Source organism: Mya arenaria, chromosome 5 (genome assembly GCF_026914265.1).
Source record: "Mya arenaria isolate MELC-2E11 chromosome 5, ASM2691426v1".
NCBI lineage: Eukaryota > Metazoa > Mollusca > Bivalvia > Myida > Myidae > Mya > Mya arenaria.
Genome location: NC_069126.1, coordinates 48674572 through 48689946, shown reverse-complemented (window position 1 = coordinate 48689946; position 15375 = coordinate 48674572). Strand labels below are relative to the sequence as shown.

The 15375-nt window shown below is 41.1% G+C and overlaps 1 protein-coding gene across 1 annotated transcript in view; it reads right to left on the bottom strand.

The window, feature by feature from the left end:
• Nucleotides 1-15375, bottom strand: part of LOC128235262 (cell adhesion molecule DSCAM-like) — an 81377-nt gene that overhangs the window by 17721 nt on the left and 48281 nt on the right. Inside the window, 24 exon segments of the mRNA XM_052950064.1 lie at nt 310-327; nt 492-646; nt 1047-1161; nt 1645-1795; nt 2109-2248; nt 2540-2695; nt 3109-3255; nt 3510-3765; nt 3965-4035; nt 4171-4338; nt 4672-4803; nt 5011-5174; nt 6788-6935; nt 7555-7734; nt 7876-7995; nt 8500-8626; nt 8918-9072; nt 9398-9556; nt 9930-10040; nt 12059-12358; nt 12961-13230; nt 13758-13882; nt 14161-14323; nt 14643-14789. Of these exon segments, the coding sequence (XP_052806024.1) occupies nt 310-327; nt 492-646; nt 1047-1161; nt 1645-1795; nt 2109-2248; nt 2540-2695; nt 3109-3255; nt 3510-3765; nt 3965-4035; nt 4171-4338; nt 4672-4803; nt 5011-5174; nt 6788-6935; nt 7555-7734; nt 7876-7995; nt 8500-8626; nt 8918-9072; nt 9398-9556; nt 9930-10040; nt 12059-12358; nt 12961-13230; nt 13758-13882; nt 14161-14323; nt 14643-14789 (3678 nt within the window).

The window sequence follows — 15375 nt, the reverse complement described above, 5'->3', positions numbered from 1 at the left end:
AAAAACATAGGCGAGTCCCTTCACAGCACACTATTTATTTCATTCTTCCTCTTGAAATAACTACATGCTATTACTAATGATTTTGATGGACTTTAATACTTAAGTAAATATAGTAGTTTGATATATTTCCTCTTATAATCCGTTCAGTTTTCGAAAGCATGTTTGGAGAAGCATAAAAAGAGTATGTGGACAAATATAGGAAATATATACGGGTATTGGAAATCACCATAAACACGAGACAGTGGTAAAACAACACAGACAACATTCAAGTCTTTTACTGCATGCGCAACACGATGCCATTGTACTTACATTTTGTGTTTGCGTCAACTTAAAAAATCAAAGTTATATAATGAAAAAATCAATTATCATCCAGATGAGATTTATAAAATTTTATAAATATTTTAGTTACTTACATCCCAACATCATTAAACATTGTGTAAAATATGTACACTTATCGATCAGCTTGTTTAATTGAATGGAAACAAAATTACCTTGTACACTGAGGCTGTATGTGATGACGTCACTTCCGTATTTATTTTTGGCCCTGCACGTGTAGTTATCTGCATCTGTGCCTATCACGGCGACCATATACAGGGAACCATTCTTCAAGACCGAATGTCGATCTGTGGTGTCAATTACCCCGTACCTGAACAAGCAGATAAGTACGTTTACAGCTTTCTGGCATACTCGAAACTCCAGTGTATTCGTAACATTTCATCCTCCGCACCCCCAGTGCATTCATAACAAACCATCCTCGGCCCCCCATTCATCCCATATATGTTATGAATACGCTGGTGTGCCTAGGATGCCTTTAGGGTAAATATCAGTATGCCTGTCGTAAGAGACCCGAGATGTCGTCACAGCCAAAACATGTAACACGTGATGCTTCGCCGGCTTATATGTGATGCTTTGTTACAGTTATGTTGGCTAGGAAGGCTGTCGGCTGTGGAAATACCAAATAAGCCATGCAACTTTAAGAAACGATAAAGTATCGACAATGACTAATGATTTATAGGATTAACACTTGTTAAGGGTATATAACATACCTTGCAGACCACGTGACTGAAGGAGCGGGGTCACCGATAGCGTCGCAAGGCAGCAACACCGTGGCTTGGAAGGAGACCACCACCTCCAGGGAGAAACTTGTGATACGCGCGGGCGCTATACAAAAGAATTGAAGCATGGGTGTGCAATAGTCCACGACCTTTAGCAATGTGACTTAAAGGGGTGGAGTCACTAATTACATGACGCTAAATCAGATTAAGACCGCCCTCGACAATTGTTCATCAAAATAATATATTGAATTCATGTCCACGTGCATTTGTTTGTCCAGGATTATCACGTGACTAGTAAACCTCTCGATCGACGTCACTCTAATTACAACACAGCACAGAACGATCGTGAATTTAAACGACACCTTGAGCAATGAGGACAGATCAGAAGATTTTGGTTCTAAGCAATATATAGCTTACCCCGTGATTTGGTTATAACCTTTCATAGTCTTTAGATATTTTGGTCGGCTTAAAATATCCAAAACTAATACATTAAATGAAAGACGCCCTTGGAGCGTATATGGGTAGCTTTCTCGGTTTAAAACATTGACTAGTATTATAAGGTCAGCGGTAGAAGTAGAAATATACTGACCATCGTTGACGGGCGCGACCGTAACAATTTGGGTACTCTCACCCTCGCCCATGCGGGTACTGGCGGTGACGCGAACCCAGTAGTCCACGCCAGGCTCCAGGTCTCTCAACAGGAAGGACGATAAAGTCGGTGATACGTCCAGCTTCATCTCCTGGTGAAAAGAGCACGCGTATGAATTGGTCCGTGAGGACATTTCTGAGTACTCTCCCCTTCCCCATTATTTATCGGTCTGTTCAACTATCGGCGGTTCGAATGAAAATGGATATTATAGGACACAGTGGTAAACCACTCGCACAAACATTAAAATATTGCATGGAAACATTCACGTGACCAAGGACTTCAACACTTTAAAGATGGCTGGTTAAACAATCAGTGCATTTTATAACCATCATAAAAACGCGCGGAAAAATATATACGCCTGGACAAGTACGTGGACTAGTGAGTGAACGAGTGAGTTGGCGTACCTGTGCACTGGTGGATGTGTTACAGTAGTAGATGGTATAGGTGGTCAGCACGCCATTCATCCGTGTCGGGGGCCGCCATGACACAGCCACACTGACGTTCGAGGCCGGGACCGCCTTGATTCCCGCTGGACGACCAGGGACTGATACACACAAATCAGGGTTTGTTAATTGCAAATAGATATAAATTTAAATATATGAGATGAACTCTAAAGATGTAAATGTTCTAAACAATCACATGTACAAGAAAGATTGTCGGATGCAGAAACTGTTGACGGCTTTACAGGGTTATTGTCATAAAATCATAAAAAAGGTTGACATCATTCTACCTAATTCAGGAAATATAAATTGCAACAAAGCGGATTTCAAATGCAACTTCAAACAATGCAATCCCTTTTTAGATCTTTATTGCTATATCAACACTGCGGGCTTACCATCCTCCATGGTGCGTACGTAGATCGGGTTACTCCGAACTCCCTCTCCCTTCCGAGTGAAGGCCAGCACCTGTACACTGTAGTTGGTGTATCGGTCCAGCCCCGACAGGTCAACATCCAGGCTCTCAACTTGGACAGAGCTCGCGTCCGTCTCGTCTGTAGAAAGAGGTTTGTAGCAATGTCATTATTTTTTATAGAACCGCTAGTTTATAAACCGGAATTGACAGATCAACTGCAAACATTAACTAATGCAAAAACATAATCCAACAAAAGGGCACTTTAATCGTTTTATCTAAAAACTGCAAGACAACGTTAGGGGTGAACATAAATGCAGAAACATGCAATTGCTACTTGCATGTAAATACTTATTTGCATCTTCATTTGTACTGACGGACAGTTGGGTGGATTCAGTTCTGACGGCAAACTTGTTAACTAATTGCTTTTGCTAACAATTCGTGCCTTTTTTGTTTTGACGGAGCGGTTCAGAACCTTGAATCACTGCAGCACACCGTGGAGGATGGGCTAACAGCAATCTATGTAAACACTTACACAATGGAAATAATTCGTACCTTCGTTTGTCCTGACGGGGCGGTACAGGACCTTGTACCCCTGCAGCACGCCGTGGAGGGTGAACAGCGGTGGTGGGCCCCATGTAATCCGGATGGACTGGGAGCTACTCGCGTATGCGTGCACTCCTTCCGGTGGCTGGCTGGGAACTTAAAACAACGTTATAAAATGTACCCAATTAATTTCTTTGATAAATTATTAAATATATTAATAAATACAAACATATTCTTAAAGACAATGTACTATTATGCAAATGAGGGCAATACAATAATACATGAAGTGCATTATCCTGCGTATGGCGCCAGTCCATAATGCTTTTATATATGGTTAGTTCCTATCAACTGAACTTCAACCCTTTTTAATACAACTAGCTCTAATAAAGAAAGAGAGAACACGCGTTTACCATCCTCTAGCGTGGTGACGGCGAAGTCCTGTGAGGGCGGTCCCTGTCCCTCCTTGTTGTAGCCACGCACGTGAACTTGGTACTCCGTGAACTTCTTCAGGTTCCCAACGACCACGCTGACCTCGCCGTCGGTGGCGACTGGACTGCCGGGATCAACGTCCTTGGTTATAACTTGCAGTTGACTGGAAGTGTGTGTCTCGCGGTAACCGACGTAGTAGCCTAGCATGATGCCGTTACGATGTTCCAGCGCGGGAGGCTGTCAATGATTATTGTAGTCAGATTTGAATTTAAAAATGAATCGCCCAGATGGAATCAAGTAACTATATTGTCATGACAACACGTGTAGTCAGTTGTTGTACCTCTTCTCTTAATTTACAAGATTCTGAGGCATGTATCTTCATTTGAAACAAAGCATGTGAATAATAATGCGCGCACATATGATCATTAATTTCTACCTTCCATGTGACCTGCAGCTGCTGGGAGCCGAGGGCAGTCGCCTTCACCTCCGTTGGTGGTCCGGTAGGAGCTGGAAAACGGTGACCACAGCTTGAGTACATGAACCAAATATGTAAATCTTATTATGTTTAAAATTAATGTAAAATATTTGTTGATTCCGTAACAGTCACACCTTTCTAAGAACATGACAAAATATTTCGTATACCTTCCTCGAGCATCCTCGTGGATATCTGATGTGAAGTGAGCCCCAGGCCGACGGAGTTGCGCGCTCGAATGCGAATATCGTACAGGAAGGAGGGATGGAGACCCTCGACGCGCGCTGTAACCGCCTCCCCGCTCGTCGTTAAATTACGCACTGGGCCCCGGGCGTCATCTGAGAAAGAAGACGAACGTAAAGCTATTTCAAGGACAGAATCCATTTTTATAATAGCAAAACCAAGACCTTCATACAATTTATTAATTTGGACGTAATAGGTTATAGCCGGGGGAAATTTGACAAGATGCCTGATCAAATAGTAATGTTCTTTACCAAATTGTATGAAATGATTACGTTTCAAAAGAAGGCACCCGAGGGTTACTAGTACTCAACCACGTGCAGTTCCGTAATACGGGGTAGCCAAATGGGTGTCTCTTGGAGACATATATGTTGTGTATATAAGATAATACTTTAGGTATGCATTTAATATACGGCAACATATCTACTCACCCGAGTTGTTCTGGTATTCAATGATGTACTCTGTTATCGCGGAGTTACCGTCGAACGGCCGCGCCCACGTGAGTACCACATGCCGGCTTCCGCGCTCCACCAGCGTCAGGTTGACGGGAGCGTCAGGGGGTTCTGAAAGGAAGATGCAAATATTAAAGTATTGTAGTGATTTAAATAGAATATCACATAGTAAGCAACAACTGTGTTCTCGAATTGCAGGATTACATGTTGATTTAGGTCTTACCTACGGCACCGTTTTTTAGTACAAACTTTTTCACTCCGATAACAAGTAATTCAAAAGACTGACTAAAACACATGCCATTTTTGTATAGTACTCACCTAAAACTGTGAGGTAGATAGTTGTGGAGTCGTGCCCGAGGCGATCGACCACCTTGTTTGCGGCGTTGCACGTGAAGGACCCAGTGTCGCCCCTCGCCGCCGGGTGTATGGTGAGCCGGGATAGCAGCCCACGGGTCGTGTTCTGGTCACTCACTGTGTATCGGCTGAGTGTAGAATGAAAACTTTGTAACTTATATGTTAAATGGGCACTTTGCAAAAAAAAAAAACAATGTTTGTTTAGGGTAACCTTCCCAAAATTTCTAGGTAGGGTAGGTAGGGATTTTTTTTATTTTATATTTTTTTTTTCAAAATATGTCGTACCTTCAAACTGCACGACCAATCAAAACACGTATAACAAAAACAATACCGATCTTAATCGTCTGAGCACTTGTCAATATCTTGGCAAGCGTCCAATTCGCATTAATCTGCCATTCATAACTCTCTATTCGCTAACGAATATTTTTTTTCTCAGAAACGATAAAATAGTTAGGGTCGGCGCATTTTTATAGGTAGGATCGGGTTACCCGAAACGGATATATTTTTTAGGCCTTATGGACATATAATTAAGTCGGAATTCATTCAAAGCTGCATGAAATCTCGTGTTTTTCGTTTTCTCAGACCATGGGTAAAAGATGCATAAACGGCTAAAGGTGGTCTAGTGATAAAAGCGTTTGCCCCTCATCCAATAGGTTTTGTGTTCGATTCCAACTATGGGTACTCCCTCATTGCCTCTCAACATGGACACAAGTAATGGTGTGTACAAATGACACGGACTGCAGTGATTTTATAACCTATCAGCTGGCATGGTCACGGCTTGCATGAATAATTTACTTTATTAAATCTGCAAGCACTTTAAATCTTCATAAAACATTTAAATTAATTAAATGCAAACAAACGCTTCGTAATAAAACATGATGGAACTTGTGTTTAATGCTATGGTTCGCGGATCTAATCTCATTTTATGAGTTATCACCAATAAATCGAGAGAAAAAAAATGTTTGAAATCCTGATTTATGACGAAACAATGAAAATACTTTAAATTAGAAGTACGAAACGCACATGGCCAGCTTGATAATGGCTTTTACTAGAGAACAGCCATATGCGGCTATCGCGGTGTAATTAGGTTACAGGCCTTTAATGGTTTGATTACATTCCCAGGAAAATGAACATGCAATCGATGGAATTGCTTTGCCAGAACAGTCAAGGGTTATTAAAATGGTGAAATTAGCCTTTGTGGAACCTTACTGCATTCCTTTAATGTTTAATTGAATCAAATCAAACGGACTGTCTGTCACTCCACACTCGGGTTACTCACATGGTCTTATCTGCGTCTTGTTGATGAATTAAAACCTTGAAAGACATTATGCCCGTCCCGGAACTAACTGAACATGTTTTCCTGGCAACACACGCGTTCTTTGTAACATTGCAAAATGTTCAACGGAATGAAAGCTATAGCGACTAATATTACTTTGTGTCCAGCTCATATTTAATCGTACAGTCGAACACGGTTGGCTCGAACTACAAGGGACCGGGAAAATACATCGAGACTCGGAAAATTCGAGCTAAGCGGGAATTCTTACATTTAGTATTAAGAAATGGGTCCTTAACATCCAGTTCGAGCGAACGAGGATTTCGAGTCAAACGAGTTCGAGCCAACGGGGTTCAACTGTATTTCAATACAGAAATGATTTTATCTTTCGGTAAACATTTTAAAAACAAAATGTTGTGGGCTTTACACAATCCCTGCGTAACATTAGAATCTAGCTGCATTGATTACCTGCCGGCAGTTCCTCGTCCAAGTGTGGCGTTACGTACATGCCAGGATACCGACAGAGGTTTATCCCCGATCGCCTGGCACTCCAAGCTCACGTTCTGACCACGGGACACCGTGTAATTCTTCTCTGATATGTCAAACCGGGCAGGAACTGGGTAAAAAACGAAGCCATGAGTAAATGTTGACCAAAGCAAATAAGGTTATTTATAATGTTTCCTTATGTCCCACGACATTTTCTGAGCCGAAACATAGTACATCATACAACAATATGACTTGTTATGAATAATCGAGCACAGAGACTTGAAAGCATGATGTTTATTATAATTATATAACCGTTGTGGAGCTACCTTTGGTGATATGTTCAAATTCATCGATAATTCATAATTTATTAATAGTTGTATTATGTGAATTTATGTCCGATGACGTGAAACGCAGCCCATACAGTTGTATTTTCAGGGTCAAGACTATTTTTACGCAGCTATTTAATGTAATCCAGGGGAAATTGTTGGTATCTGCTTCACACTTTAAAATCGTTGTTCAGTGTACACTCAAGTACATGCCTGTCATGATCATACAATGATAAAGGTCTAAAACGCATGTCTTTTAATCAAAATCATGACTGCGAGTTATAAAGCACGTATTTTCCCGGTAAAACGTCAATTCGTGAAAACCAAGCTGAAAGGGTTTTGATAATAAACACAAGATTTGATCTTTTTTGCTATGATCATTAACTCGAACATTAACAAAGAAGCCTTCATTAATATCGTTACCATGCACGCGTAGGAAGATGATCTTGCTGATGCCGTGTCCTATGTGGTTGTCCGCCCGACACAGGAAGTAGCCCTCGTCCTCCTCCATGGCGGCCCGGATCTGCAGCGTCCCGTTTGGGAACATCCGGTAGCGGTCCGTATCGCTCAGGTCCAAAGGGAGGTAATTGGGCGGGTACCCGCCTTAAACAAGGTGACGGAAATGTATTTGCTATTACAAATCTCATTGAACGCTAAATAGGAACGCACACGTTTAAGTTCCTCTGAACGACCGATATTCAAGTATAAAAAACAGAAACTCAGAAAAATGCTTAATTTTAATACCAGTGTTTTCACTCCAAGTAATTCGCGGCTCGGGGATCCCTACGGCGTGACAGTCGAGAGTGACTAAGTCCTTCCGAATGACGGACGTGTCCTGTGGCTCCACCACCCAGCTGGGAGGCACTGTTGAACAAATAGATAATTTAATGTTAGGAGATTCCTGGACATTTAACCTGCCAAATATCCCATAAAGTATATGAGCCACGATACACGATTTTATGACATTAGCATTTAGCATTTCTTGTTTTATTTCATATTTCAAAACAAGTAAATTTTAAAATTAGATGGCGAAAGTTACCAATGCTTAACTAGACGTCATACAGGTAACATCACAGCGAAATAATCTTAGTATTCGTATTTTTTTTTTTTTTTTGGCATCATTTACAAATTTGCAAGACTTATGTTCAAAACTGGGCGTGGCAACCGAAATATAATACCCAAATTCATACAGACTGTAATAATTTCACACTTGTAAGTAACACCATGTCCAAGATCGGCTCTTTTTTACCAATACGCGTTTCGTGCCTATTGTTTTATCATCCAATGTGTTACATCTCTACCCAGGGTTATGGAATGAAACTAGCCCAGGGAGGTTATGGCCACACCATTTGCATTTGACAAACATACCGTCGACGTGCAGTATGGCGGTGTAGTTTGTTCGCGCAGCCTCGTTGTGGGCGTGGCACGTGTAGTTGCCGTCATGGAGCGGGCTGACGTCATCAATCTTCAGAAGGCTGCTGTACGGACCGGAAGTCTGACAGGAAGTGAAGTTATTATGTAGGACACTATGCAAAAAAACAGCTCCACATAACGTAAACAAATCAGCATTTACTATTGTTAAGATTCTCAAAAAGCGTTACAAATGACATAAAAAAAGGTTTCAATAGCATTCGCGTAAAACGAAGGTTTTTCCGTTATTCTTTCTTTTGATTATCTTACTGTGCTTTTTTTAATCTATCCATGATGACACGAACCGTGGAGTATATGCAATACCAGGTTAAAGCTGAAATTAGCTTTTGATAAAATATTTTAATTATACGCGTACCTCGACAGTGATGCCAATGTCGGGCGGGACCGGAAGTCCGTCCTTGGTCCACGAGATGTAGATGGGGAGGTCACCGCTGCTCACCGCGCACGACAGTGTAACCCGGTCTCCCTGCTTCCGGGCGGGAATACGGAATGGGTCGATGACAGGAGGCTCTAATGAACAAAATTAAATAATGTTTCTTTTCACACTCTACTAATGAACAAACGCTTTTAACGAATATTTCTCTTAATACGGTTTCCTAATCACTAAAAAGACAGAAAAACGTATCATTTACAGTGAGTTCACTATTCTCATTAAATTAACACCGCCCTTATGACATTTGCCTTTCACACCTTTTTAACCGCAGTTGCCACTTTCATAGTTCTTTACCATTTATCATCGACAGGAAATGCGCCTTTTTCGCTCAATTCCATATTCTTCTCAATTTTACCAACCTCAGTATATTTCTCTATTGGTATTACATGTTATGTGACTTACCGACAACGGATACATATACGGAGCGCTCTGTCCCATGGCCGGCGGGATCCAGGGCGATACATGTGTAGCGACCGGCGTCATAAAGCTTCTGGACGTTCAGGATCGTAAGCGTACCGTTCACCACTTGCTGTAGATGGTTAAGCGGTAGGATACGTCCGTCTGCGGGAGTGGACAGAATTATAACTCCATTCGATGCGGAAATACTTGAATTCCTGACCAAATTCTTCATATGCTCTATGTGAAAAAAACTCAAGAAACGACCACCAATTTCGAACTGTTTCTTAGTCAAGATGGAAATATCACATATCACGGTCTTTGTGCGTACGACGTATGATCTTCTTTATCAAATTTGTTACGAATTACTATTATGTGTTTTGCGAACGTTTCAAAGATTAAGAATTTGCTCGGTTAAGTCATAACACGTCGGAAGAATTTCTTAATATTGATGTTTTTTTCCACTAGTATAGTTCACGGTGAAGGTATCAAAGACCAAGACGTACCGTTTAACATTTCAAACTAGTGTGTCGCTCACCTCTATACCACGAGACGGCAGCTATGGGATATCCGGTGACGTAACACTTGATCTTCAGGCGTTCGTTCGCCGTCGCCGTGATGTTGGCCATTTCCCGGATGTACGGTTCACCTGGCGAAGGGGAGAGTACGAAAGTAGGAATTGTTAATTGTTAATAATATTTGAAGGTAAATTCATGCAGAAAAGCAGAAAGAGGCGCCTTTCAAACGAGTCTTCAGTTCACAGTGGCGTGGTTTCGCTAACGTTTCAATATTAGTTCCAGGGGCGGATCCAGGAATTGACGTTAGAGGGGTCGTAAGCTAGAGGCACAATAAATTGCCCCTCCTCCTTAAACAAAATTGTATAGTTTTAATTGTTGGCAGAGGGATTTTGGAGTACTCACCCAGGCAATTTTAACAGTTTCTTTTCCGAAATGGTGCATTTAGAGCGTATTTCATTACCTTTTTCTCCGATATTGACATAAGAAGTTAACTTGGATGATTAAGAGTGTGGGGTGGGGGGTGCGCGCCCCAACTAAATCCCCTAGTGCTTATTGTATAGGTTTTCAGCTGACAACTGCTGAAAGTGCTGAAGAATTATCATCAATTATGGTGCATCACTTCAAACGATCCAGCTAGAGTGAAGTGGTTCGTGCACTGTATTTCATTTACTAGCTAAATGGCTGAATCGATTCATATATTGGATCGTGTCGTCATACTAGCCAGAGGTTCAACGATGAGCTATATATAAGCCAGGTAAGGTATATGTATTGCGAATTTGACGAATTTATCCCAGGGAGCCTTAGCGACCGTAGGAATAAATAAGTGAAAGTTTAAATCGTAATACATGACCTATACCATACACATATTAGCTATCTATTATTATAGTTTAATAAGTGGTATTCAATAGCACCTTTATACACACAACTGCTAATGCTAGGTATTTCATTTCAAAACTGGTTCATACAAATTGCTGTTTTATGGAACTTCAATTGTACACATTGCAAAATATCTGTTTTCAAAACTTAACACAATGCATTTTATTTCGAGAACTGCAAAACAATAATACATAAAATATATAACAGGGGGTTTTAAGTCTAGGAAATATTGTCATATCTTGTTTATTTAAATCGTTTATTAGCAATATAATGGCGGAGAAAGGCAAAAATGCATACGGAGTTTCAAATTATCTTCACGTTGTGTCATACAGTTTCTAATTAATTAAAAAAAAATGATTGTCATTGCAACTGTATTCTCATTTCAACTCACAGAAATGCAGTTAATATCTCTTAAACCGTGTGTGTTATTACGAAGAATTAATGATAGGTCTCTTATTTCGCAATCATGATAATCTCTTGCGAACAAGGTGGTAACAAGACTGCCAGGCGTTAGTTCAATATCACCATAACCATTGCAATTATCATCTCGCATGGAGAACGTGGATATTCGAGATTTTAATTCTTCTTTGCAATTAGGGAGCCATGACAAATTTCGCGGAAATCTATCAGATATTTGCGTGTCAATTAAGCAAACTTTCACTAAAGAATTTCCAATGCATGCCGTAAAGTGCTCTGTGATAAAACCCCTGGAAAAATATCGCTAAATGGGAAATGGAACTTTTCAATGAGTTTTGCAGTTGACAAGGAAAATGAGAAAAGTTTGCATAGAAATCATGGGATTGTTTAAAACATGCATCAGCTCAGGTTCCCATTAACGTTTTACGCCATCAGTTCCGACACTTAATGTGTTCATGCTATACACTTAGCCAGATTGTTCAGGAACATGCCGGGGTCTGACTTTAAATCAGATTTAAAAGTGTTGGACAAGTTGCGTAACCTTCAATATCTCCACAAAAGAGCTTTAGTTATATTTCATTTGACACTATTCTAAAGTGTGCATATACAATCTCAAAATGAAGTTAAAAAGGTCACTCAACATCGCTAACGTTTATATAAAAAAACATGCACATCCAAGGGATTGGACGACAATTATTTCCAACATCAGAGGCGGCCCTTTTCTTCAAGAGTTCCCATTTATACTTTATATACACGCAAATAGAACATTTACATATTATGCTTCATTTATTGTCAGAATTTCGTTCATTAGGAATTGGTTACATTTTTTTATCAGAATAGCTACGCCCATGCTTACCATAAACGTTTAATCTCGACACGTGATCAGCAAGCCCGAGCCGATTGGTTGCCACACATCGATAGTCCCCGCCCTCCAACAACGTCACGTGACTGATATTGACGTAACTGTACACGTCACCAGACTGACCGAGGAAGTTACCGACGCTCACGTGACTACGCTCTTTGAGCGACTGACCGTCCAGCAGCCAGGTAACTTCCGGTGTAGGATTCCCAGACGCCACACAGCGGATACTGGCGCGATCCCCTTGTTGCTTAAAAAGCTGGTTCCCATATCCGTCCAATATCGTGGGCCGCGCATCTGTTTCACAATGAACGAAATTTGACCGTGTAATTTAAGATGAAATAAGATGCATATCAATCAAAAATGGATGTAAAATAAGACTGAATAGCAGGTATAGTCAAACGAACGGCACTAAAACCTAACAGTATTCGTGAATATTTAATACTTAATTGATAATTATCTGAAATGCAACCAGTAAATTTTCAACAACATATCGTGACGAACTCTGATTATCAACGTAATGCATGTGAGAAAGAATACCACACATGCCATATCCATTTTACATTGATCTCGACTGTATATAAAATATGTGTAACTTTTTGACATAAACATTGCTCTTAATAATCTGTGAAATCAAATCCTGAAATACGGGAACAAAATTCTGAAAATTCTGTTTTCCAATGGACTCTAGAAAAACTTTAATGCAGTGGTCAATGCGATGCGACGTAGTTTCTTGTAAGCACAACGAAGCATTTCAGTACACCCCTTTTCTTCTGCCAGTGATGTATACTTACACATTCTGGCAACAATTAATTAACAAACAACGATGGCCAACAGTTTAATAATAAAAAGACCGCGCGGTACCAGTGTACAATAGTAGCCGCGGCATCTGATAATACCTCCGAGCATAAGCTGCCCTGCGGCCTGTGTCTCCGTGTGTCCACCGGAAGCGAAGCACTGGTACATGCCCTGGTCCTTGCGTCCGACACCGCGCACCTCCAGAACCGTCTGTGACCGGAACACCAGCCGCTCATCAGCATCCAACAGACGCCCGTTCCGGTACCACATAACGCTCTCGAGCGGGAAACCGGAAATGGTGCAGTTGAAGACGGCCGTCTCGCCGGAGTCTTGTACCTGATGGCCAGGGATGATGGCTGCGCTTAGAGGGGCTGTGGTATAAAATACAGTAAATACTTATACAATGCTAGCAGTCATAATATGTTGCAAGGTTTGGCTTTTGAATGTTCAAAACAGTCACCGTCTCGGGTAGTATATTAACGTTCAGGGTCGTGGTCAATACTACTTAAAGCTGCACTCTTACTTCCAAATAAGATTTACCTTAATTAATAATATTGTTTTAATATTCCAAAAAGGATGAATTAATGTCGAAAACAATGGTTCTTATGAAGGATATCAAGTTTAGTTTGAAGGAAATGAGCATAAAACACAGTATTTCTACCTTATTGAGAGTAGATCAAAGTAAATCTTTTTATCATCACCAATCATTTAATATTTTTCCGCTTTCTGCTATTAAAAACACGGTTACAATCTTGTTATCAGTAATTAATATTTTCCAATAATGCATTTTTTAGTAAGTAGCTAAAGGTTTATCGGTCAAAATTGATGTTTGTTATACATGTGTATGTATTGATTTTGAATAAGGGTGTCACTTTAAGCATTAACTTAATATTTAAACCTATCACGTTGAGGCTCCTGTCTGCGTTGGCTGATCCCCGGGGGTTGCTGGCGTTACAGCTGTACCTCCCTCCGTCCCCCAACTTCACACCCTTGATGACTAGGTCGCCTCCGAACTGCGAGTACCTGCAAAGGAAAAAAGTTGTAAAAATGCGGTTAAAGCTTACAGTGTAGTGGTAAAAACATTAGTGACTATAAACAACAACCTCATCTATAACATGGTCATTCTTCTTGCCGAAATGTTTAAGGCAAAGTCTAAATGTTGACATATACATGTACATGCATGTATTGCCTAAACACATTCACTGTAACTTAATTGTTCATGAACGCATCAAGAAAGCAATCTCTTGTCTTTATCCATAGGCCACGCTCATGGGAAATACATTACATCTGCTGCTACAAACCTTGGATCAGAAACATTGAGAGAGTGGCCGTCCCTTGACCAGCGGTACGTAGGGAGCGGCCATCCGTCCGCCACACACGCCAGCTGCACGGTGGAGCCCATGACAGCCTCACTCTGGGTCGGGTACGCCTCGATAGACGGGCTCTTGCCGCCAGCAGGAGGATCTATGTAAAAGGAAGAAAATAGTCAGACGGAAAAATGGTAGTGATTGCATTCCCTTTTTTCAAATCCGCTATCGTTTATCGTTTCTATTTTTGCTCAAGGGGGTACGTTAAGGGAGTCTACAAGAAGCCCTTTTGTTTCTTGGAAATGTGTTTCTACATATTGCTGTAATTTCAGCCGCCTACAAAGTTCCAGTTATAGGAGATTTAAAGGTGTTTAGAATAAATGTTGTTATGTGTCAGAAGACAAGTGCTGAAGTCTGCAGTATACCTCTAGGTATTTCGTTATGTATCAAAACATTTACGTAGCAGTTATAAGTACCATGGATGACAAGTTTCGCCGGTGGGCTGGACCGTTCGATATCCGCCACGCTGCTAGTCGCTGTGCATCGGAAGTCGGTGTACCCGTCCGTGTCTCTGACGTCACGCACGTGTAGCTCACCTTCTGGCGTCATGCTGAACCGACCTCCTAGAACACGAATATACGAAGACCCCATGATGTGTTGATAACATGAGGTAATACAAGCGATTCAGGAAAGGGTACAAATGATATATCAGATAACAGTTGACCGTGCTGACAATGTCCTGGCCGCCGTCTTTATTAATGATTTAAACCATCGCATTGATCGTCACAGCTGTCAAGCCCTTCTTATAGTCGAAAGTTATTGATTTAATTTAATCGGTGCTCATGAGGTAAATAAAACAAACACCTTTTACATTTCACAGAAATTAATGTAAATGAGTTCCATGTACATTGAGCATTGGGTTCCGTGCGTCCAGGACGTGACGGTGACGTTGTCTCGCCAGAATCACGTGCACTTAGATTGCTCCTGCGTCTATGATGTGACGGTGACATGGTCCCGCATGAATCTCGTGTACTGACCTTGTTTCATGGTCTGCATTCCGTGTGTCCACGATGTGACGGTTACAAGGCCCCTCCAGAAGCTCGTGTACTAACCTTGTTTGATGGTCTGCATTCCGTGTGACCACGATGTGACGGTAACAAGGCCCCTCCAGAAGCTCGTGTACTAACCTTGTTTGATGGTCTACGTTCC